Source organism: Alligator mississippiensis, chromosome 12 (genome assembly GCF_030867095.1).
Source record: "Alligator mississippiensis isolate rAllMis1 chromosome 12, rAllMis1, whole genome shotgun sequence".
Taxonomy (NCBI): Eukaryota; Metazoa; Chordata; order Crocodylia; family Alligatoridae; genus Alligator; species Alligator mississippiensis.
The window spans coordinates 7,904,137-7,930,541 of record NC_081835.1 but is presented as its reverse complement, the minus strand read 5'-3'; the positions used below and the strand labels follow the sequence as shown (position 1 = coordinate 7,930,541).

At 40.7% G+C, this 26,405-nt stretch overlaps 1 protein-coding gene across 7 annotated transcripts in view; it reads left to right on the top strand.

Annotated features, from left to right (window-relative positions):
* The first annotated feature begins 543 nt into the window (after positions 1–543).
* Positions 544–26,405, top strand: part of SHQ1 (SHQ1, H/ACA ribonucleoprotein assembly factor) — an 82,755-nt gene continuing 56,893 nt past the window's right edge. The window contains exons 1-7 of one of the 7 annotated variants that reach the window (XM_014605227.2): positions 544–619; positions 2,213–2,389; positions 2,976–3,040; positions 4,372–4,494; positions 6,870–7,027; positions 12,275–12,387; positions 15,198–15,328. In XM_014605227.2, the coding sequence (XP_014460713.1) occupies positions 2,247–2,389; positions 2,976–3,040; positions 4,372–4,494; positions 6,870–7,027; positions 12,275–12,387; positions 15,198–15,328 (733 nt within the window). In that variant the 5' untranslated portion in view covers positions 544–619; positions 2,213–2,246. The other 6 variants (XM_014605239.3, XM_059716093.1, XM_019499765.2 and 3 more) reach the window with 6 other exon arrangements.

Below are 26,405 nucleotides of genomic sequence, written 5' to 3'. Positions count from 1 at the left end.
CAAATGTGAAACCGTATAAATTGGTTAAAATGGTATTGTGTCAATATGAAATTATTTGTTCAAATATGAAACTGTATACATAGATTTAAAAAGTATATTGTGTAAATACGAAATTATTGTCCAAATATGAAATCGTATACATTGGTTTTAAAATGATATTGTGTAAATATGAAATTATTATATAAGTATGAAACCATATAAATTGGTTAAAATGATACTGGGTAAATATAAAATGATTGTATAACTATGAAACCGTATAAATTGGTTTGAAAGCATGTTGTGTCAAGATGAGAGCATTGTATAACATGCTAGCTACGTCCGCACCGCTGTGCTGCAGGGCGGCACCCGCCTGCCAGGCCACCCGCGTGCACGTGGGAGGCTGCCCCGGCCCTTTGCGACTCGCCCGCCCGCAGCCGCGCAGCCGCGGCAGAGTGACGGCGCACCCGAGGATCAACAGTAGCCCCGCGTCCTCCACGAAGCGCGCGGGCGGCGCCGACAACCAAAACCATCAGAAGCAAAAGCGGGGCGGCACCAAGGGGAGGGGGCGGGGCTCGCGTGCGTTCCCGCGCGTGCGCACGCCAGCCCCTCCTCTCCGCGCGCTTCCGGGTCACAGCGGCGGGTGAGGGGGCGGCGCCGCCGGGGCAGTTGCGGCCGTTGGAGCCGTCGGGGGAGTCGGGGCGGGCGCGGATGCGGACCCCGCGTGGGGGCAGCGCGCTCCCGCGCAGCACGAGGCTGCGGAGGAAGGAGCCGCTTGTTTCGTGGGGCAAAGTCAACGCGGGGCTGGGTTACAGAGCTCCCCTCAACCCAGCCGCTCATGATCGCGGCAGTGACGCGCACCAAACAACCCCCCCCTCCCCCCGGTGCGGACCCGTGCTAAAACTTGGATCCTGCTCCACGTGGTTGGAGAGAGGTGCTTTGCATCCCCGCTGTGCAACGTCACAGCCACGCTGCCGTTACTGCGCAGTATACTGTCATACTGCCGTTCCTAATTACTGCGCAGCAAAGTTACAGGGTGGCCAATTTGTGATGGGTGAAAAAAAAATTTTTTTTTTTTTTTTAGTTCGTTTTGTGTGTGCACATTTTCCATCATGAGACATCCTTTTCCAAAATGTGGTCTGTAAATTGGTTCATGGAGATTACACATCTAACACACGCACCTGGAATCCAGATGATTACTGGAGTTGTAGAAAACTAAAAGATTGATCGATTGTGTTTGGGGGTTTTTGTTTTTTTTTTTGCTCCTCCTCAAACTTGTTGCTCTTTGCAGCAAGGAAGAGCTGTTTATTAAGTTAATGGCTCTCTCAGTTGTTTCTGAGAGAGGTGGCATTTACCTAGACCTTTTCTGGCTTTCGGATTTGAATCTTTATTAGAATTTCATTACTGGGAAGGGTGAATACATTGGGGCCAGGACACATCAGGTGGCTCAAGCCTGCACGATCCCCGCCGCCCCCAGGGCTGTAACAGAGGCCAGGTATTAAAAATAATGGCGATGGGGCAGCCCATATATTCCATGTACTATATGGTTTCCAGTGATTTCTTCCTTATATTATTTCTACATCTGCCACAATATGTGCGGGGCAGTTCAGTAGGAATGGATGAATTTTCTGTTCGCTGTGATCGATATATATCTTCCTATGGGACTTGGTTTGCAAATATTGAGTATTGATCAAGTATCTGACTGCTTTTGATGGATAACCAGGTATTTAGGGACAGTTTGTTGTTTGTTGCCACCTTCCAATGAAGTAGAGTCTGCTTCTCTCCCCCCCACCAGGTGTATCAAGATTTAATAATAGCATGATTAGGTCTCATGATTTCTTTTGGCATTGTGGAAGTGAAAAGAAGTCAAGTATATCTTTTCACCATGGATTAAACTCCTTTTTGTTTCTTTATTGACATGATTATTAAAAGTAGTTAATTAGCTCAAATGTAACAGTATCAGCTGGATGCATTACATAATGAATACAGTTGGTAGTTTAAATGTTTACCTTCATTTAGTTGCTTTGTTGTAAGAGAGATGATTAGGAACCAAACAGGCAGTATTTACAATTGACAATGAAAATGTAAACTGTTCTTTTGTTGCCGTAGATGTTCTATTCATGGGAAGATAGTCTGCTTCAAGTTAAATATTCTTGTTTCATAGCAGTTTGAAGGAGAGAGGATTTACCATAATAAAAAAGAAAACTACAAAATAATATTTCTCTCTCTTTTTCAGTAGGATTCTATAGCCATTCCAGGCTAGATTCATCATGATAACTCCAGCATTTGAACTTAGCCAAGATCCAGATTTTCTTACAATAACAATCAAAGTACCTTATGCCAGAATTTCTGAGTTTGATGTGTATTTTGATGGGGAGGATTTTAAATTTTATGCCAAACCTTACTTCCTCAGGTAAGTTACTGAGGGATTTAAAAATCGTAAGCTTCATCAAATAAAAATATTGAAAAGGGGATGAGTTTTTTTCCTGGGTCTTGCAGAACATCCTAAAGCTCGAGCTCCTGTACAATGATCTGCAGACTAAAGTTATTGATAATAAGCTGGCTGGTCAGATGATGCTGTTAAATCACATTGAAATGACCTGAAGTATATGAAATGTTTTGCTAACATTATTCTTTCATGATGAATATTATCATTTGCAAGAGGTGGAAGTTTTTTTGTTCCTTTGCAAATCTCTCACGTAGGTTCTATACCAGTGTCAGTACGCAGAGGTTGCTCACGCTCCAAAAAAACTGAGAACCTTTGGTTTGCAATCATGAACTTTTTTATTTCCTGTGTGTTATGGAAGCTTCAGTATCACATCAGTTGTCATATCTTGTACACATTTAACAGATGTAATGGCACGATGGCCATTCGAACCAGTTGGAGTCATGCATTAAAAACTTTGTACTGCTTTTGGAATGGGCCTTATAGTTTTATGGGCTTATAAGGTGTTAGGTTAGAGTATGAATTCAATAAGATGCATCATTTTTGTCTGTAGACTGACTCTTCCTGGAAGAATTGTTGAAGATGGAAGGGAAAAGGCATCTTACAACACGGACAAAGGTACTAGTTAATAGCATTGGTCTTTTCTTAAAATATAACACCAGGTCCCTACAAATTCTGCTGCATTGCAGTTCCACAGAATGTGCAATCTGTTTGCAGCAACGGCAAGTGCATTAGGCTAGTTAAAAGGAAGGTAAAGGTGGTTTCCATGTCCTGCCCCTGTCTGATGTTAGGAGCTACTCCTCCTGGTGTCCAGCTCTTGATGGACCTACCATGAATAGTGACAATCCTTAATGGCAAAAGTTAATAAGCTGAAGACCAAATTCTTTCAGAATGAAGATCATAATCTTACTAATAAAGGTGTATCAGCATAATACAACCTCTTCAAACATGATGGAAACTATGCAAGTCAGTGAACCAAGATCACAAGTTCATTAAGCCTACAAGGCACCTAAAAATTGATAAGTTGTAGTAACTCAAAAGAGACAGCTGCCAAGGCAGATTTCTAGGTAGTCTGAAAGAAATGGCATACTGGCCTTGCTACTTCCCTTTGAAGAGATGCATTGTGGACACAAACCTCGAAAATTTGTTTGCGCTCCTAATTAAAGTTAAAACTGTATAAAGTAACACAAATGTTTTGTTGGCTATCAGAATAATATAATATTTCATGCGGTATGATAGTGTTTGATAAGCTATTTTCAAGTGTCAGAGAATTATATATATATAAAGTAGTTTAAAATTCACAGAAGTGAAGGACATGTAATTGGATTGTTTGTAGGATGTTGTGTATTTTCCCTCTGATAGCAGCATGACTTTGCACTGGTGTCTAGCTGATATAGATCTCAACTGCCGCCTCAAGACTTAACTTGTTAACTGTCCTGTACGAAAATAATATCACTTAAGGTAAAGCCCCCCAAAATAGGTTTTGAAACCAGGACCTTAATAAATTAAGATGTGGTCTGCTGCCACCAAAAACGTGTTGTTTCTACACTGACATAAAACATGCAGCAGAACATTAAGTGGATTTTCCTTCAGTCTTAGATTTAATTACTTGTGAGGAGAAAAGACACCAAGTGAAAAGTAGATACCTGTCTATTCATGTTATATGAGCTGTGTTGAGATGCTATTACAAGTGATAATTAGTGATGCAGTGTTTAAGTTCTTTTTAAGAAACAGTAGTTTAAATCTTTGACTTTTGTGGATTTCACGCAGCAAGTTAACTCTAGAAAGATGCATAAAGATTAATACATAATAAAATATTAGTTGCATGCACATATGTAGATAACCTATCAATATATTTATTTTTAAATGAGAAATGCTTGTGCATTTTACACACTATATCCTTTTTCACACATTAATTTTCTGAACTAAATTCTGACTTTTCTTTCAAGGAATATTTACAATTCAGTTACCAAAGGAGATTCCTGGACAGTACTTTGAAGGGTTGGACATGCTAACAGCTCTCTTAGCCCCAAAGAAGGCAAGATCAGCAAAACCTTTAGTGGAAGAGATAGGTATGTGTAGAGACATTGGTAGATACTACATATTTAAATAGTTTAACTTAATGTGTTTGATAGTTGTATACGTGTTTGTAAGTATAAATTTGTATACAAAACAGCTTCCTACACCTGAAATGCCTAGTAAGCTTATAGGGTTTTTAGAAAGCATGTTATACAAGTTACATTTGTTTTCACTTGCAATGTTTGTTAAACACATGCTAACCCTGTGTGGATCTTCGTTCCCCTCTAGTGGTTATATGGTGCAAAGAGGTTTAATCTACCGTTGCCTTCAAACTAATCTACCCAGTCTTCTAGCTCAAAAAATAGCAGCTTGGGAAATCCAGAAGTTCCCTGGTTCAGTCCCTGCAGATAACTATTCTTAATGCATTATCACATATACAAGAATCCGTGGTTAATTGTGCGAATATCTGTTGTCTTATCAAATTAGTTGCAATATTACTTTGTGTTTTTACCCCACATTGTGGAATTTCATTGAGTAAAATTCAATGCAGAATGACATTATTGGGACCAAGGTTTCACTCTGTATATAAAAAGAAATATCTGCTTTTCATTAGTCTCTCTTTTCATAGGGAGGAGAGTGTAGACAGGGATCTTAATCAGGCATAGAGCACCCATCTATTTGACACAGCTTAATAACCAGTGAGCTACATTATTTACAAATAGAACTATCTGAAGATTTTTAAGCTATGTTGAGTCCAGTGTGAATCACAATTCAATAATGCAATACCCATCATCAAAGTGACAAAGGTTTGGAAAATGTAATGTTCAGATGCCAAGTACAGAAGATAACATTTCTCTAGAGAACAACCACTTGGATATCCAGAGGTGGCAATGTTCCTGCAAAACTCAACACATTCTAAACCAGAGTAACAAATAATGGGCATGGAAACTAATGCAAACCATCATTTTTTCCAGTTTTTTCCTTCGCCTTTAGGGCTTTTACTGGTCATCTGTGGATACTGTTTCTTTTAGTTAGCCCTTAACCATGCCACGCTTTGCTTGGCATTGGTATATTTTCTTTTTGAGGCCCACCATGGTAAAATAGAATGGATTTAGAGCTAAGAGTCATTTGTATAGAGGTGCCGCTTTGAATAATCCTTGAGGATTCCACGTGTTCAACAGGATGAGTGATGTAGTAGAATCCTGCTGAGCCCTGCAAAGAAAAGATATGGTGATGCTGAAGAACAAAATAGATACACTGTCTGGGAGCTCTCAAAAAACATTGCAGAGCCATTAGTGTACAGGTATGTTAGCTGTTAAAAAATCAGACATCTTCAGTGTATTGAACCTGTTGTTTACTCAGGGCTAAAACCAAATTGGCTTGTAGTAGGGAGACCGTAGAACCATAGATGTGGCTGAAGTTACCTCACCTTTCTTATTATCTTTATTATAGCAGTATCCGAGGGCCCCAATGGGATCAGACCTCACTATAACAGATGCTGTGCAAACACAAAACACCAGTCCCTGTCCCAATTAGAGCTGTTTTTTTTATAATCTTCCTTCCAGGAAAGAACTGTCTGAAAGATGGTGATGACTGAAAAAGAGAAGTCCTTCCATCAGTAACCCACAGTCTTCACTTTAGTTACTATCTTGCATCGTCAAATCGGAGGTGTTAGCACTTTTTTTAAAGCCAAGTTCTGATCTTTACAGGCTTTTAGTTGCTTAGAAAGAAATGAATATATTTTGGTTACAGATATTTGGGCCAACTAGATCTGACTCGATATTTTCATGCCTGATATTTAGAAGAGGCAAGAATTCTTGTGGGTGATACCTTTTATGGGACCAAGTGCATGATTGGGATAGATGTAGGCAAGCTTTCAGTATCACAGTACCCTTCCTTAACCCTCTGAACCTCAGACCTCTAACTACCATGCTTGGTATTAGATTGCATTTATCTATACCACTACTACTTTTTTCCCTTAGATAGTTTTATACCTTTGTTTTACAAATGGCTTTCATCCTCATCAGAGGCAAAGATTTTTGGGTAGTATCTTGTATTGGAGAGCTGTATAGTTGGGAAAGATCTTGGATAAACCTTTGGGTACAAAGTACCTTTCCCTCAAGTAACCATTTGTTGTTATTTTTTTTTCTTTAAGTCAAGCCAGATACATGCCATTTTAGAGAAGAAAACAGTAGCAGTAGCTAAGCTAAAGCCAAATTTTGCTATTCCTGAAATCCTAAATGTCTTTTGCTAACCTTTCTTTTTCCTTTTTATTCTCTCGGAATTATTGGTTGTTCTGAAATATTTTCACATTGTTGGAATATAGTAAAAGGAAAATGCTTAATAGATTCATCTTTCTGTTAGCTGTTAATTTAGTCACATTGTAACTTTATAATCCTTTTCCTTTTATGATATAAAATATTTCTAGGTAACTCTGCTGAGCTTGCTGATGAGGAGGAGGAAGAAGAAGAATTTGACTGGGAAATTGAACAGACTCCGTACCAGGAGACTGTAGAAAGCACTTTGCATTTACAATGCTCCTATGGTTTTGGAAACTTAAAGTCAGGAGTGTTTCAACGACTGCAGGTGTCTGATTTTTCTTTGAAAGGGCTTGATGATTATGAGGTTTCTAAGGTAGTGTTTGGTATAATCTAGCTTTCTGACATTTAAATTCAGTGCAAATATTACATTTTAAAGATTTGTCTAAAAGAGGGCAAGCAATGCTTTGAAAATTAAATATAAAAATGTTATTCTTTTGATTCTTTGTTATGCTTGTTTCACTAAATTCCTTTTTCACAGTCACATCATGAATAATTTTCTCTTTGTATGTGTAAGTAGTTGGAAGATAGTGACTTTTTGGAGTGTGCAGTTTACTTGTTTTAGCTTGTGTTTGATTTTGTTATTAAGAATATTTGATTCCTTCTAACTTGCTGAGATTGCCCTTTTTTTTTTTAAGTATTCACATCCTCAGATGAAAAACCAGAAAAAATCTCAACCACCAAATGTGAATAAAATCTAATTTTACCAGAAAATAGAAGAGCTTCAGGAATACTATAAAAACGAGTATAGCAGGGACTGCTTACAAAACTTTCCAGTCCCACCTTATCATATTTAGGGAACTTCAGCAGTACAGTACAAGTTTTACCCAGCAAAGCTTGTGGGTAACAAAATATTACTATAAGGTGCTCTTCTAGAAAATGTTTGTAGAATGCAGTATGCCACTAAGCTAATTTCTTGCTTTCCCTCTTGATCTCTGTAGCAAGAATTACAATCTAGTATGAATTCAAGTATGTATTATAATATTAAAATAATCTCTCATTACACTCTTCTTTAACTTTTGTGCTTAGCAGAATTTGAATCTTTTAAAGTTTTCTGTTTGAACTTTTCAAGCAGTGTAGTTTCTTGGCTATAGTTTTCCATTTTGAAGAGGAGAGTCAGTTGATTTAGATTACTGGTTGGATACCAAGGAGACCCAGGTTCAGTTTCCTGCTCCACAAACTTCCTGTGTTTCTGTGGGCAAGCCACACTATTCTCTGAAGGAAAAATAATAGTGCAGCAGAACTTGGATCTTTCACATCCCAGAGGTTTGCAACCCATTTGATTCTCAGCAGGTTGCCGAATTCATAGATTCATAGATGTTAGGGTCGGAAGGGACCTCAATAGATCATCGAGTCCGACCCCCTGCATAATCAGGAAAGAGTGCTGGGTCTAGATGACCCCAGCTAGATGCTCATCTAACCTCCTCTTGAAGACCCCCAGGGTAGGGGAGAGCACCACCTCCCTTGGGAGCCCATTCCAGACCTTGGCCACTCGAACTGTGAAGTTCTTTCTAATGTCCAGTCTAAATCTGCTCTCTGCTAGCTTGTGGCCATTGTTTCTTGTAACCCCTGGGGGCACCTTGGTGAATAAATACTCAGCAATTCCCTTCTGTGCCCCCGTGATGAACTTATAGGCAGCCACAAGGTCGCCTCTCAACCTTCTCTTGCGGAGGCTGAAAAGGTCCAGTTTCTCTAGTCTCTCCTCGTAGGGCTTGGTCTGCAGGCCCTTGACCATACGAGTTGTCCTTCTCTGGACCCTCTCCAGGTTATCCGCATCCTTCTTGAAGTGTGGCGCCCAGAATTGCACGCAGTACTCCAACTGCAGTCTGACCAGCGCCCGACAGAGGGGAAGTATCACCTCCTTGGACCTATTCGTCATGCATCTGCTGATGCACGATAAAGTGCCATTGGCTTTTTTGATGGCTTCGTCACACTGCCGACTCATGTTCATCTTGGAGTCCACTAGGACTCCAAGATCCCTTTCCACCTCTGTGCCACCCAGCAGGTCATTCCCTAGGCTGTAGGTGTGCTGGACATTTTTCCTCCCTAGGTGCAGCACTTTGCATTTCTCCTTGTTGAACTGCATCCTGTTGTTTTCTGCCCACTTGTCCAGCCTATCCAGGTCTGCCTGCAGCTGTTCCCTGCCCTCCGGCGTGTCCACATCTCCCCATAGCTTTGTGTCATCTGCAAACTTGGACAGAGTACATTTCACTCCCTCGTCCAAGTCACTGATGAAGACATTAAAGAGTATCGGTCCAAGGACCGAGCCCTGCGGGACCCCACTGCCCACACCCTTCCAGGTCGAGACCGACCCATCCACCACGACTCTCTGGGTGCGACCCTCTAGCCAATTCGCCACCCACCGGACTGTGTAGTCATCCAAGTCACAGCCTCTTAACTTGTTCACCAGTATGGGGTGGGATACCGTATCGAAGGCCTTCCTGAAGTCTAAGTATACGACATCCACCCCTCCTCCTGTGTCCAGGCGTTTCGTAACCTGGTCATAGAAAGAGACTAGATTGGTCAGGCACGATCTGCCTGCCACAAACCTGTGCTGGTTTCCCCTCAGCATAATTTGCCCTGCCGGGCTCTCACAAATGTGAGCCTTGATAATTTTTTCAAAGACTTTACCAAGGATGGAGGTGAGACTGACTGGCCTATAGTTGCCCGGGTCCTCCTTCCTCCCCTTTTTGAAAATGGGGACCACGTTAGCCCTTTTCCAGTCCTCTGGGACTTGGCCCGTGTGCCACGAGCGTTCGAATATTCCCGCCAGTGGCTCTGCAATGATGTCGGCCAGTGCCTTCAGCACCCTCGGATGGAGCTCATCTGGGCCTGCCAACTTAAAGGCATCCAGTTCCAGAATTAAGGATGAGCTACTCAGCTATTTGCTGTGGCTTTTACTTTAAAGGATACCACTTCTCTGATTAGCGGGGATTCATCAGTGGTCCTGCAGAGCTGTTTGCCGTAGCTCTGTGTCTCTCTAGATTGGTTGCAAACCTTCATCTTTGTGGGAGGATAAGGAACCTAACTAAATGCTGTACTTTTCTACCTGAAAATGAAGTGAGAGCTGTAAAGCTATTTAAGTAACTAAAATACATAACTATACCTCTAAAATCAATGATGGTAAGATAGACAAGTAGGCTTTTTGCTGGCAGGTGTGTTTTTTGTTATTCTCAGAGTTGGTACCAAATGCAGGCACTTGATTGTCATTAAAATCAATATATGGAATTCGTATAAAAACTCAGAAGTGGATTTTGAGAAACCTAATTTGTTATGGTGTATGTAGAGACTAGGGGTGTCAAAGATATGGCCCATAGGCTGCATCCAGCCATTACCCAGCCCTAGTACTGCCCCTGGGTTTCCTGTGTGGCACACACTGGTCCAGCCTTACAGAGGGTACAGGATGTGCACTGTATGCAGCACCTGATCCAGCCACTCTGGGATCTCTGATACTCCCCTAGCTAGCCAGGGATGCACACCACAGACAGTGCCTGCTCCAGTTGGTCTGGGACCTGTGTTGCCCATGGCACCCACAGGCACTACATGCATCATTGGTTCCAGTCTGGCTGGAGTGGGTGCTGCATGCAGCACAGTTCCGGACCCGCTGGGGGAGTGCCATGGCTGCCATGGATCCCAGAACGAATACTGCATATGGCACAGTCTGGCCTGAGCAAGCACCATGCATTGCTTATGATGCCCTCTCCCAGCTAGTCTGGGGACCATGCTGCAGCTGGACTGCACTGCACATGGTGCCCATCTCAGCCAGTTTGGGAGCCCATGCTGCATGCCCGCTCGAGCCAGGCCATGATCTGCGCTGCATGCAGTGTGGGTCCTAGACCAGGTGGAGTGGGTATCATGTGTAGCGCACATCCCAGAGCAACAGGAACAGATGAGGTGTATGGTGGATCCGGCATGCAAGGGAAAGGGGTCTGTGGAGCTAGATGAGTTTGACACCCCTGATAGAGACTATGGAAAAAGATCCAGATAATCCAGGTTACTATACCTGTGTTACCAGTTATTTACTGCCTCACTATATCCATGTATGTTAGATCTTCACAATAGCCTGATTATTGATTATAGATTAAAACTATTTTGTTGTCTCAGATTGACATGTACTGAAAGGACACTGTTTAACTAATCCTGCCTGTGATTAAAAATAACTGAAACATGATTTCGCTTTCTGTTAGTGCCTGCTAGAAACTGTGGCTAATTTAAGTTCTGCGCCTCCAGCATGGGTAGACTCCATGGAAGTCGGTGGAACTCTGTTCTGGCCCTGAAATTTGCCTTTGTGGAATAAGTTGCATTGGAACCTTAAATTGTAGGCTTAACTTGCATTGCTTGTGTGATGATATCAAATGATTTATTTATTTTTAGACTACTTGGAGTAAGCTGAATATGTACAATCTATAGAGAATAAGAGTTACATAAAGATACAATTAGAATGTACAGCTTTTATCAAGATAATAGTAGGCAATTTACAGAGTAATATTCTGTTTATTTACATATCAAGAGGTAGGAATACTTGTTGTTTCAAACAATTCTAATTGTAAAGATGGGGCAATGTAACTTGGTTACTGCATGAATTATATTTTCTTGTGTTGGCTAAGAGAGGAGTACTGTCATAGGGAAAGCTTTCATATTTTACTAGTACATTTATTAATTGGTTTGTTACCATGGAATTCTTGTAGAAGTGCATATCAAACCTAGATTAGTGCTCCATTATTTCATGATGGATGTTATTACTCTGTAATTCCAAATTAACTAATGATTGGCCACTTCAAAGTGGTAACGGTGTCAATTTGTGCATAAATGCTGAGCTGCAATGTGTGAAAGTCAGTGAAAACAGAATACTTAACTATTCGCAGGATTGGTTCCTCAGCTTCCAGAAAGTATAATGCATGTGTTTTATCTATACCCTTGTTACAGTGACTTGTTTCATTAAGCATTAGAAGTTTGATGCATCAATGGAAAAAAAATATGCTTTTTGTTTTTATAACCCAAATATTTATAATGTTTAAAAGTCCTAAGATATTTGGCCATTATTTATTAAGCAGTGTGATTTGTACTTGAAAGATGATCAGAGTTGGTTGAAGCAAATCTAATTAGAATAGTTAAATTAATTTATACATTTCACTAATACTGTAACATGGAGTCAGCAGCAGATATTACAACTCAAAAAGCAGCAGAGTTACAAAATTCTTAGGGAGCGCCATTGGAGACTAGACAAAAACTCTATTTTCTCATTGTATGCTAATATCTTAGACAATATTAGCATTATGTTAATTGTGCATATATCACTAAATATTCAGTGGAAGCTGAAGGCACAGTATTATGTCACATAATGCATAGTTTTTTTGGGAAGGGAGACTTGGTAACATTGCCTGTAATTAACTACAGTCCTTTTGTGTAAGTCTGTTTGCCATTCTTCCTACACGCTCATTTTTAATGAAGTAACCTACTGTGGCATCTTTGTGACTTGGATTTCTTATTCTTTATGTTCTTATTGCCTTTCCAGGATGAACTTAGTGATGTTATTGACCTTAAGGATCCAGACTCAACTCCTGTCAAAGAACGCAGACAGAAGCAGCTGGCAGCTGAGGCTGCCAAGTTTGATCCTGATCATTACCTGTAAGTACTAATTTATTCCTCCTGACCAAGTGAATGTACATCAGTTGAAATATTTTTGTTTTGACATTTAACAGATGATGGATTTTAAGGTCACTTTTGACTATAATAGGTATACTTTAATATGCTTGACTCTTTGTCTCATATCTCTAGACCTCAGAGGATAATTGTAAGTGTAAGAGTGACACAAGACATTGCTTATCTGCTTCAGGCTTGCCTTACTGCTCAATTAAACTCAAAGGCCAGCCTGTACTCAAGCAGAGCTGCTGCGAACTGTGCAGAATGTTGTTTCATAGTTGACCTCTCCAGCAGCAGGGTAGTCAATCCCTGCCAGCATTTTGGGGTTATAGACATTGTAGCTTTGTTTTCTCTTGAGTAATGATGGCAGTCGACCCATCTGGTCCACTTTTAGGTGATTTCCAGTTGTTTTTCCTTGCATTTCTGTAGAATCACAAAATCATAGATAAGTAGAGGTGGAAGGTTCCTCTGAAGCAGGGGCTCCCAAACTCTGGTACAGGTACCCCTGGGAGTATGCAAAACATCTCTGGGAGGTGTGTGGGAGAAATTGTATAATGGCAGATTTAATTTTCATTATAATAATAATCGGCATGGAAGTGGTTAAAATATAAAATGTATGCTGGTACCTGGGCAGCTGGTAAATCTGGAAGGGGATACACAATAAGAAAAAGTTTGGGTACCTCTGCTCTAGAGGTCATCTAGTTCAGCCCTTTACCAGAGGCAGGATCATCCCTATTCAAACCATCCTGTACAAATCCATTGTTAAACCTATTAATCGAACTAATCCTGTCACAGCCACAAGACATAACACCTTAACGTGCCACAGGTAAACTGGAGGGATAGTGGTGGTTAATGTCTTTTTGCAATGAGGGTTGTTAAAAACTTGGGCGGTCCAAGGAAGAGGGAAAGCCCCGCACTACAGAGATGTGTACCAATCTGACTGTGGGGTTAAATTTCTTCCAGAATCCAAATATGGTGATTGGCCTGGCCCTGAGCAGAGGGGAAAGTCCCTTTAGCCAGAACCTCCAGGTTTAATTCACAACAGGAGCATTGGTACACGTCAGTCAAAATAGCCCGTGCCCAATGAAATCATGTAACTTATCTTCAGGCCATTTTTATTTCTGGTCATAAACTGTTCCCTCCTATCCTGTTTTCCTTCTTGCGTTGCTTGCTCAGGAATAAGCAGAGAATTTGCAAAGACTGGCCTTTCAAACAAAATTCTATATGTTCTATTATCAGACTGTTTCCTCCCACTTAAGGCAGAAAAAAATGATCTTTCATGGAGTCTTCCCTTTCATATCAAAGAAGGGAGAAAAATTAATTGATAGGCAGACAGCATAAGTGTCAAAAAGAACTGTTAAAGCACTCCCTTACAATAACACTCCCTTGCTTTTCTACGTATAGACCTCAGTTATCTCATTTGTTTGTGGCAGAGTAACGGTCTGTTGTAGGAGGAAATCATTCTCGATTTTTGGTTTGTAGAACGTTTGAAACAGGAATTACAGGAAGCATTCTTTGTTTTGAAATCTTGTGTATGCAATATGTGGGGGTTTTTTTTCTTTCTCTTTTCCAAACAATAGTGTGTAGGACTTTTGCCCTTCCCTGTACCTCAGCCCGCTTGAAAATCTCTGAAGTTATTTGTCTTAGTTAAAGGGTCTTCTCCTTTTCTACTTTTCCAGGAAGAAAGAGCTCCAGTTTTTACCTTTTTCAGGTGGGGGTCATAATTGTCCCCATAGATTGTATAGCTGACCATCCATCTCCCCTTCCCCTGCATCTAACTGACAGAACAAGGAGCAATGGTTTCAATTGCAGCAAGGGAAGCTGAGGTTAGATATTAGGAAAAATTTTCTCAGTAGGAGGGTAGTAAAGCACTAGAACAGGTTACCCAGAGAGGTTGTGGAATCTCCATCCTTGAAGGTTTTTAAGATCCATCTTGACAAAGCCTTGACTGGGATGAGCTAGTTGAAGCTGGTTCTGCTTTGAGCAGAGGGTTGGACTGGATGACCTTCTGAGGTCCGTTCAAACCTTCATTTTCTATGGTTCTATGAATGGGAGCAGTGTTAGCAATTCTACTTTTTTCCTTCCTAGTTAGTCATAACTGCCTAGTGGCTTCTTGGTGGAATTTAAGGAGTTTAGGTTGACCTATAAAGTCCTAGGTTATGCTTACTGGCTCTAGCCAAGGTTGTACAGAGATACCAAGCAAGCTTTAAGACTGGAAGAATCGTAGCCATGCTAGTTCAGCGCTGTACCTAGGCTCTTATACTCTGTGTTTCAGCAAACCTACTTAGCCCAGGTCTAGTGTTGTGTTAATGTGCCAGTATTGGTCCCATGTCACTGCTAGTGCTTGTGGAGCTAATGTAGGTATCTCTACATGGCACTGCACAGTGATCCAGAGAGACAGCCTAAATGGCTTTGTTGACTACTTGAAAATCTGTGTGTCTGTAAAACCGCTACTACTGTAGTTAGCAAAGGTACTTATGCTGAAGAATATTGCTATAAAAGGGAGTTTAAAGCTGGTACGACATTTGCTGCGAGATCTCATGCAGCAGCCCAGATTTGTTGACCTGAAGGAAAGCTTCAGTGTCCAACCATTTCCCAGGCTTTGGGGATTCTGTATGGTAAAATAGGGTTGTTGTTTGGATTTTCATCTGATCTTTGGTTAAAAAATTTCTGGTTTTAGGGCAGAGATTTGGGTCAGGTTTGTTTTTAAAGCAGTTGTATTTCTGATGTGTTCAGGTCAGGTGTTCTTTCTCTCTCTAAATTGTCATAAAAGGCATGTGACTCTTCTTTTCCAGTGCTGACTTTTTTGAAGATGAAGCTATTCAGCTTGTTTTGAAGTACAAGCCATGGTGGGTTGATGCCTATGAGAAAAAGATGGCTTCCCAAGAAGGGAGTCATCAGGAACAGGAGAGTCAGACAACTTTTGGTAAGAATGTCTAATGTGCAATCATGTTTTTCTTGCGACTGTTCCACATTGCTTGTCACATCGCTGTTGTCAAGTTGAAAAATCCTATTCTTACCTAACAATTTCCAACCATGTCCAGTAATATTAATGCCTTTTGTAGAGAGGGCTGATTCCACACTATTTCTTGTCTTTGTTCATTCAAAGGATACGTATATAATGGGAGTGGTTTAGGAGGAATGTGTGTCTGTTTGGAACAGTTTATAAGATAGGATAAATTGGTTATCTCTTCTGCCGCATTTATATGTAACTTCTGTTTTATGAAATACTGTATTTATGCTTGGTGCATCTTCACAACAAGTGTAGCGTTAGCTCTCTGGGTCATCTTTTCTCCTTAAAGGTTATATTGGACACATCAGAGACCTGTGAGGTTGTTCCCTTTAAAGACTATACAATGGTTTTTAAAGATGTGACAAAACCTTCCAGTGAGTCACCAAGTCACAAAATCTAAATGCAAATTTAAAATGTTTTTGCTTGGCCATTATATTAGCTAGAAGGTTGGAGACATCCATGAGCTATTAGTGTATCTCTTTTGTTTATCTTTTCAAAATTTTCAAGTAATTTTTTTCCTTGTACAAGACAGGTTTCTTCTCCTGAAAATATAACAGTAGTGGATTTTTATATCCACTTATAAATATGATGCGGATGCATTACTGTAAGATTCATTGTTCAGCATCATTTGAATAAGTCTTTTCTAATATTAGCTAGGTTTTCTGTCTGAGATGTTTGTAATTTTTAGGAATTTGTACTATTTTTATATAGTATTTTAACTATACATTGCACTTGCTATTCCACAGATAATGTTATGTGTCCTAGGGGCTTATTCCCTTCAAAGGAAAATCATTTCCATTTCTTGCTTAGAAACTACAAGGTGTTTTTGAGCTTCAGTAGATGAATTCGTTGTAATACTGCTTGCGAGGTGAGGTTACTGCTTCTGCATACAGTGGTTACAGAATGTACTCTAGGTTACTGTTATGCTTGTTCTGTGATTATCCTATCAAACAACTTGCTCATTTCCTAGATAATTTAGAAGCATAGCATTTTCCACACTAGATGATAATTAGTGTTCACAGTTCACTGAGCTGATCGTGGCAACATTGGGCTATATTATAGAAAATAATAAAAATGAAAAGCAGTGGAATATAAAATAAATAGTTTTATTGCAGTTTATAGTCTTAAAGAAAACTTACGGACTTCATGGATACTAGCACATGCAAGCTACTCAAGTATTACAAACTTGAGTACCTATTTTAGGAAAATTGTGCAGAGAATTGAACTATACAAAAGGATTGTTCTTTTCACCTTCCCCTCTCACCCAAGCTCCCCTCTCCTCCCTCATTATCATGAAGAGATTTTGATTTTTTAAGTGTAATCAAGAGCTCTTAGTCTATTGGCCTGCACGTGGCTGAACTGAAGAAGCTCATGGAGTTTCGTCAATCAGTAGTAAATTTAAATGTCTTGAGACCGTCTTGTTTGAGTTGCATAATAAAAGTAATCAAAAGCTTTTCTGTCAAGTCTCACATTTGAAAAAATAGTTGTTTTTGTTTTAATGGATACATCAGCTAGAGTTGACAGGGAACTGAGTAAGGGTCTAAAGCCAGTCAAGATTGTTGAACCCTAATTTAGCTGTGGTAAAAGAAATCGCCATGAGAGGGAGTGCAGGTTCCATCTGACAGTCTGTCGTAAATGCAAAACAGAGCAGGAAGCCTCAAGGGTACAGAAAGTATGCCCATGCTATGGATCAACAATTACACAATGAGATATCTGATGAGTTCCCTGCGCTTGGAAAAAAGCATAAAAGCAATAAAATCAAAGTCATGCCAATTTGAGTTACAGTGAAGATTTAGATTCTGAGGTAACAGTTAAGTTACAGAGTTGCTTTACTTATTTTTCAATTTTTACAAGGTAAATGCAAACTGCCCCTCGAGTGATGTATACTGGAAAAGAACTAGTGCTGCAGGTTATTGTCAGAGTAGAGGTAGCATGGAAGGGGAACATGTAGGAACTGTATGAGCAAGTTATGATAAGTGAAATATCTCTCTTACTGCCTGACAGAGGTTGTTTCATTTCTGGTAAGACTGAAGAAAAATCTTACTATAATGGGCAAAATATGCCTAAACCAGTTAGAGGACTGTCACTGACTCATGGCCTTTAGAGCATGCCACATTAACAAGCCTAAGAAGCTTTGGCCAATGCTCAACTCCAAGAAGTCAAAGTACAAGTATAGGAGATCTACAGGTGCAAATTATATACATTTCAATAACTTGTACAAATCTAGTTAGATGATACCCATTTCAGTATAAAGCCATGGTGCCTTGAGGGGTATGTTTTAGTGTGGATTGCATGATAGGGTATACATGAGATTGGACTTTTTTTTCTAAATAGATAAATAAATCTGTGGCATGCACCATTTACCTCCTTGGGTTCTGATGCAAGGGCATGAGGAATTTCAGCCTCTGACAACAAGTACCTCAATTTCTCCTCCTTCTGAATTTTAAACATACTTCTTTCAAACTGTTTGATGAAGAAAATGTATTTATTGTCCTTACTGAATAAAGAAAAACTCCACTCCACCCCAACAACACTTGTGTATATGTTGGGGCTAGCTGTTGCATGCCTACAGCCATGGCAGACTCTAATCTTCTGGGTTTAAACACGTCCCAGTCTGTTATAGACTTCTCCTGTTGGTGGGCAGATTTTAGCAACACCTGTTCTGTTTGGGGAGAAGTTACATCCCTGCTAAGTGTGATGTGCAAACCCATTCCCTCAAGGACTTGGGGGATGTGTGATGGAAATGACTCCTAACTGAGCAGTTTGTGCATGCCACTTCAGCTGAGGACTTCCAAACAGTGAAAAGGATTGTTTTCAATGAATACTACCTCCAGAAAAGACCAGACCCTGGGCTGAAGCAGCAGTGGAAAAGCAGAGGAAATGCTGCCAATTGGCAACAGCCAGGGGCAGATCTGGGGGGAATGCAGTGGTGCAGAGGCAGCCCTCTTTCCATTAACTACTCCACAGGAGAGCAGCCAGGGACTTTTTTTTTAAGTCCCTGAAGCAAGCAAGGATTTCCCCTCCCTTCCCCTCCATGCACAGCAGCACCTGCCCTTCTGTCCCCTCCCCACTCCCCTGCTCACTGCTGCTAGTTTCTAGCTGCCCTAGGAACAGGGGGGCAGGAGCTCCAGAGCAGTTTCTGCCTGCTCCAGTCATGCTTCAGGCAGAACTAGGCTCAGCCAGGGACAGCAGCAGCAGTGGGTGGGTCCTTGCTCCTTGTTCAGACCCCTCCAGCATTTCCTACCAGCCGGGGAGCAGGCAAGGGAGAAAGGAACCCAGCTGCTACTGCTGCTGCTGTCTCTAGCCAAGCATGGCTGCATGCGCAGCTCAGCTTCAGTGGGGCACCTCTGGAGCCTCACCCCCTTGCCACCCAATCTGCCCCAGGTTAGATGAAGACAGCAGCAGTGGGCAGGAGAGGAGAGAAAAGGAGGGGACCTGCCACTGTTAAGGAGGAGGAAGGAGTGGAGATTCTTACCTACTTGAGGGACTAAAAAAGGCCCCTGCTGCTGTTTCTGCAGGGGGCCTGCCCATCCTGGTGTGTGTGGGAGGGAGACTGGGATCTGGGATGCAGCACAAGTCACTTCTGCACTGATGTTTCGAAAATCCTGCATCTGCCCATGACAGCAGCCACATTAATGCAGGCAGCCTTGGCAGAGTGGTCATTTGCACTAGCACCTATTAAGTTGTGCCTCTAGATTTCCTGTACTTTGTAGTCTTTGACCTCTTGTAGGTAGACATTGGCCTTACTACCACTGGGGGTTGAGCACCTTGGTGCCAATCACAGCACTAGTGCCAGGGTCAGTGTCAACACCATCACTGGATTTTGACGTTGGTGCCAGGGTGAGACTGAAAAGCATGGTCAAGCAGAATGTAGGTATGGTTCTGAAGATTAGGAGATTTTCTGGAAGGAGAAGCAACGTTGTCTTCAAAAGAGAAGGAGATAAAGTCTTCCATCACATTAGGAAGAAACCATTACAAAAAATCTCTTGGGTCCACAACTGTGCTGGTTGTAGACCCAAGAGTTACCCTCACTGAACTAGTTCTGTCTCCTCTGGGGACATCTTTGGCACATGGCCAACGCCTGGCGTTTGTGCTAGGCCACGTGCAACCAACCGTTGGACACATCATTCAAGGAATGCTTACATATTCTCCAGGTCATCTCTTCTTTCCAGTATGGAGCAGAAATGCCTCTCCTTTATCATATGAGAGCAGCTCCAGAACCAGTACTAGTGATTTCTCTCACATGGGCTGACCAGACTAGTACCCATCAAGTATGCCACCCTGCCCATAGTGTCCCTACAGAGGTCATCAACCCAAGTGTCTCATAGTACATGATGTCTATTATTATACCATTAGTTTACTGTACTGTTTTACTCTGTCTATAACTGTGGGGTTCTTTAGGTCATCTCAAAAGAAAGTACGCAGTGTTACCAATGCCTGCAGTGTTACCAGTGTTGTGTTACCAGTTGTCTGAGGTGCATCTCCCTGCAAATCAGGAATCTCTCTACTAGCAGTTTTGCTAACACATGGCCATATTGAAGATCTGCGAAGTGGAGAGAGAATAATCCATTGATCTTTGTCAAGCACTGTGTCTTGGTTTTAACAGCTAGGTCATAGAATCATAGAAGTAGGGTCGGAAGGGACCTTGTAGATCTTCAAGTCCGACCCCCTGCCTGAGCAGGAGGAAAACTGGGCACAAATGACCCCAGCCAGGTAGGCATCAAGCCTTTTCTTAAAGACCCCCAGGGTAGGAGCCAGCACCACTTCCTTTGGAAGTTGGTTCCAGATCCTAGCCGCCCTAACTGTGAAGTAGTTCTTACAGATGTCTAATCTAAACCTACCCTCCAACAACTTGTGGCCTTTATTCCTTGTTATCCTGGGGGGCGGTAGGGGAAACAAGGTCTCCCCCAAACCCTTCTGGTCCCCCCTAGTGAGTTTATAGACGATCACCAGGTCCCCCCTCAGCCTTCTCTTGTGAAGGCTGAACAGGTTCAGGTCCCATAGCCTCTCATTGTAGGGTCTGCCATGCTGTCCCTGGATCATGCGGGTGGCTCTCCTCTGGACCCTCTCAATATTGTCCACATCCCTCTTGAAGCGGGGTGCCCAGAACTGGACACAGTACTCCAGCTGTGGCCTGACCAGTGTCACGTAGAGGGGGAGGATCACCTCCTTGGCCCTACTTGATATGCACCTGTGGATGCACGATAAGGTCCGGTTAGCCCTGCTGACCGTGACCTCGCATTGTCGGCCCGTGTTCATCTTGGAGTCAATAATGACTCCAAGATCCCTTTCTGCCTCCGTGCTCTCAAGAAGGGAGTTTCCCATTTTATAAGTGTGCTGCTGGTTACTACTGCCCAAGTGCAGCACCCTGCACTTGTCCGTATTGAAACGCATCCTGTTTTTGTTAGCCCACCCCTGACTTGGTCCAGAACCAAGTCTGGAAAAGCAGTACTGCAATCACTCTTTGCCTGAAGGTGAAATTTATTCCCATGATCCTGAGATGCTGCTTACCAATCGCCAGTGGTAGGACTCACAAAGACATGAAGAAGGAAGAGAAGTTATTCAGCAGTAACTGGTTCTTCAGGATATTGCAGTGTGTCAATCCCATAGCTGGCCTCCATCCCCTTTGTAGAGTCCCTAGGTACCACTATCTCTGAATTGCAAGGGAACTGAGAGAGGATTGTAACTGCTGCAGCCTCCCAGAAGAGCACATAAAAAGCATATGGTGCATTTGCTGTGGCTCTCTTGGATTCGGCAGTTAAAAACAATCCAGTCTCGTGCACAGGAGGCTCATGCATACCTGTTGGCATCCATTCTGAGGAGAACGCTTTGGAAAAGCCCCCTGCTATTTTAGGGTAAATAATCATTCTTTTTTCATGCAGCTGTCCTTCCTTCCATGTCTTGAAAACACTGCTTTGGCCTTTGTAAGTACTGTTTTTATGCCGTGTGTAGCCTTGTAGAAATATAGTACAAATGCATTTGCTCGTATCATATTGATTCATATCATGAGTTAATATGTTTATAATGCAGTAAGTTATAAGGCTTCATTTTATGCCATTTGGCTCTAACACACATTTCCTTCCAATTGTGGAAGTACTCACTACCTCTGCCAGAAATTTCACGAGAAGGAAATCTACCTTGAGCTCTGTCAATTCAAAGAGGTTATAAAAATGAGTCATTATGCTTTAATTATGTTTGTAAACTAATATAAGTGCAAAATATGAGTGGTTTATAATAGGTGAACATCTCATTTCACTTAAGAGGTGCTATATGATTAGGACCATTCTGTGTTAGAAAACTTTGGTTTGCAGATGCTTAGCAACTGTATATCTACCATACTGAATAGAAATGTGATGTGATAAAAGTGGTGATTTAGTTTTCAGATCAGTTAACCTAGTTTAATCAGTTTTAGGGTCCTTTCTGTACTTTGAATGGATTAGAGTATGGGAACATGATGTAAACCTGTTCACAATATCAGTGAAGATGAAAGATAAACGTAATTAAGAGTAACGACTTTTTAAGGGTTTTAGAAATGGACCTCTAACACCATTTTGTTTAAAATAACTTTTTAAAGTTCAGCATTTGCTCTTAGCTCTCCAAGTCCAGAGTCTGCAGCTGAATTAAAAGTCCCTGGTCTTTCCTTAATCAACCCAGTAAAATGATAGTCTCCTTCAGCAGTTTTTTATGCCAACTGCATGAACTGCTGTTTCAATGATAGCAGGCAGCAGTCATTTTTATACCTTTTTTTATTGTAAATACCAACACTGTAGAAATAGATTTTGTATTTGAACCCTGGGCCAGTGGGAAAGTGCAGGAAGGCATTCATTTATGTTTCAGAACAGGATAAATATTTTTTGATTTATTGGGTATGCAGGTTTGGAGTTTTGAGAGTAAAAGATGATGTGGTACTTTAAGGTACTCTAATTTTTATTGCTTATCAGTTTTTCTTTAAAAAAATCACAATCTCAAATTTGTTGGGAGTAGAAGGCTTATGTGAATAGTCATCTGTTTTCTAACACAGTAAGCAAAAGAGAATATTCACATTAGTATTGGATTCAAGAATACCAGGGTTAACAAATAGAACTAAGGCCTGGGGTTTGGTTAACATGATAGTAGTCTGGATAGCTAGATAGATAAAACACATCTGGCAAAGGACTTTAAAAAGCAGGAAATGGCCATTAGGAGGTATGCAACTGATACTTCCAAAAACATTTTACTTAAATGTAAAATGAATGAGGGCTGTGATTTGTAATATAATAATAGAGCATGAAATATAATACTCTGGTCCAAGACCCTTCTGCCATAACAAATTCAGATTTTTTTTTTAATTTTGAAGTAAAAAAGTTACCATGACAAGAATACAATCCTGATGAATATTATGCAGCTGTGTAGTTGCATTAGCAATAGAACAAATTAAGAGCTCTAGGAGAACGATGGCTAGCAAAATATTTTTCTCCTTTGTAATTCATGCACTGAGATATATTACTGTATTTTCTTCTCTGTAAAGCTGTCAAGGTGTTTCTGGATCTGTCTAGATTGGGCAATAGAAGGATCCCACCTCCTCTAAGTTCCCAGTCGATGTTCTCTCCAGAACTGGTGGTAGTCCAGGCTCTCTACTGTCTGGTTATTGTCAGAAAGACAACTAGACATGGTTCAGACAGGTACTAAAGCATAACATGCCTCACTTTAGATGAGAATAGTCTGATTGAAACCAGTGACGCTACCCTAATACTTAAGGTTAGGAATGCACTTGAATACTGTGTTGAATTGAACCTATAGCTCAGCAACCATGTTTTTTTATACTAGTTCATAGAAGCAAGGACTCCTTACCCAAGCTTTAGAGAGCCAATGCAGCTCTCTGCTTTGTTTTCAGCCTGTTGCAGTCCCCACAACCTGCTCTCTCCCTGTACATTTCTTATGGTTTCAGTGCAGCAGTTCTGCTGTAGAAACATGGGCTCCGTCCTATTACACCTCTCATTACTCCACTCCTTAAGTCTGCAGGAAAGCAATGCTTACCTTGGTCTTCTGTGGATTCTGCCGTCTAAGGAGGACTCAGCAACTTGCTTGTCCGTCGCAGCAGTAGACCAGAAGACTAGAGGAAAGCAAGTCTACTTTCCATTTAAGAAAATGACCACATAATGCACAAAATGTACTAAAATGCTGTGTGAACTAGTAGCTTCATGAAAAGATAAGAACTCAGCATGAACATTCATGTATTTTCTTCTTCAAAATGTTGAACTGAAACAAAACTATTGCTTACTTTTGCATCTATGATGTTTTTGATTGGGAGGAATAATTAGAAAAAATTAGTCTCTTCTTTTTTGCATAGTATTACCATTAGCAAGATATTGTATTTGATTGAAAAGTGACATTATTTCATCCTTAGTTATGATCCTTTTTTCTTCTTTGTTTTTTTTTTTGGCTGGGGTGTTGTTTTTTTAACTTCATCAGTTTTCTGAATGTCTCATTTCCAGATTTGTTTTAGATCAGCTCTTCTCATTAGGATTTAATGTCTTTAGTTGTTTTCTCTTACCTTTTCTGTCTCTTTATCTAGCTCTTTGTACACACTGTATATTTTCCCTTATATCTACTGTGCTGTTCTTTTGCCCTAAGTGGGTTTTTTATTTTTTTTGTTCTGTTTTATTTTTTAAAATGTTCCTTACAATCATTTCCAGAACAGCTTAGCTTTTTCCCTCGTTTTCCTTCTCGACTTAAATCACAGCCATCAGTTAAGATCGCTGAAAAATGGCTTTTCAATTTGACCCAGTATGCCTGGGACACCAGTAAGAACATTAGAGATCAGACTCCTTCATTGTGTTTACAGAAAAATATCACTTCAGGAGTGGACACCTTTTTCCAAAGCTGACAGGCCCAAATTTTTATTCATACTTTCAATGTCTAATGCAAGTCAAATAATCCTCCCCAAAAGCCTAACTAATTATATAGCCTTTCCCATGGGGGAGAGACTTTTCAAAAGCTCTCTTTCTTCTGTTAAGGTTCACATTAGAGACTCGCTTCTACAGATTCCAGATGAAAGGCTTTATATTTTGTAACAGTCACGTTCAGCTTAGTTAAAAGTTCATTTTTATTCTACTTCAAATCACAGAACAGTAAAACTCCTTCTTAGGCAACACAAAAGTCTTCAAAGGCTCAGGCAGACACATGCATTTAATATAACATGTATATGCTCCAGGGATAATTTATTTTATTTACACTAATCCATCATGCTTACTGCTGACCAGTCTCTCTCTGATCTCTTTTAAGAAGAGAAACAATTCCTTTTTAAAGATCCAGCCTTTCAATAAGCCTCTGAATGCCCAAATACTATTAGCAAGAGTTTCACAGATTTACAATGAATTACTGTTTTCTCTTCCTGAGGTCTCTGAAATTGTTATGCATGTCTTGCACAGTCTTTCTGGCTCACATTGCATGAGTAACATTAGTAGCAGTGATAGTCCTGAGCACACATTCTCTTCAAGTAGGGGAAAAATATTTATATATGTATTTATTTAAGCACTGCTTGAAAGGGTGATAGGCTTTGTACAAAAACAGGCCTCTTCCCCACAATTCTGCAGTCTTGAAAGGTGACAAAATGATACAGTAACAGGAGGAGACATTTTTAAATAGAGTTTTTGATATAGTTTATCTACAGGTTTGAGGATTCATGGAAAAAATGGGCCTTGAAGAGGGCTTGGAAGATGTTTGTGAAATGCAGGTACCGTCAGCGGTGACCTAGTAAAGATACACTTGGAGGGGCTGGGTGTGTTTAAGTCAGTGGGACCGGATGAGCTCCATCCAAGGGTGCTGAAAGAATGGGCCAGTGTCATAGCAGAGCCACTGGCATGGCTGTTTGAGCACTTGTGGTGCTCAGGTGAGGTCCCTATTGTTTTTTTCCCTCGTTTTCCTTCTTAGCTTGAATCACAGCCATCAGTTAAGATCCCTGGAAAAGGGCCAGTGTGGTCCCTATTTTCAAGAAGGGGTGGAAGGAGGATCCTGGGTACCTATAGGCTGGTTAGTCTCACCTCTATCCTTGGGAAGACCCTTGAAAAAATTATCAAGGATCACATTTGTAGGAGTCCAGTGGGTAATTTAATGCTGAAGGGCAACTAGCATGGGTAGGTAGATCCTTCCTTACTAACCTTGTTTCTTCTTATGACCAGGTCACTAAATGCTTAGATGCAGGAGTTGAGGTAGATGTCATCTACTTGGACTTCAAGAAGGCCTTCGACACAGTATCCCATTACATATTTTTTTCCTCTTCCTGTCTTTAATTTGATATTAAACATTAAAAAGCAATTTGAAACACATTTATTTATTATAAAGTCCTAGCAATATTTAGCTTCTCCAGAAAAAGTTGCTTGTGCAACTGTATGCCACTGCTAGTTCCACTATGCTATGATTGCACAAAAGAAACTTTTTTAAAAAGGTTTAACTTAAATATTTTTGTACAGAAATTATCAGAGTTGCTTTATAATAGTCATACCTAATAATCTCTTTCTTGAAAAAAATGTCTTGTTTGGAGTTTGATAAAGAGAAAATGTATATTATGACCTTTTGAAAAACATAATTACACTGTACCAAGAAACATAATTTGGGCATTACTAATGTATAAATTATAAATCAAGTTGATTAGAAGGGCTCATGTAATTAGCATGCACTAGATAATGACTGATACTGATCTGCAAGAGATTAATCTTAAATACTGTGCAAATATTGTTAGCTACAACATTAGTAACACAATGTGCAAAATACAGGTGTGAAGTAGTAAAAATATAATTATGGTTTTATTGTTCTTCTGATCTATCTAGGCAGAATATTTGAAAAATGAAATGAAGGGGTAGATGTTTTGATATGTTAATGAGCAGTTTCAGGCCTGGCTAATTTATAACTCAAAATCTTTAAGGACTGGAAAGATCTTTATTTGTCAACTAGAGGAAAAGTATTTTCTCTAGAGTGAAATTTTATTAAGAACACCTGGCACTTAGTAGCT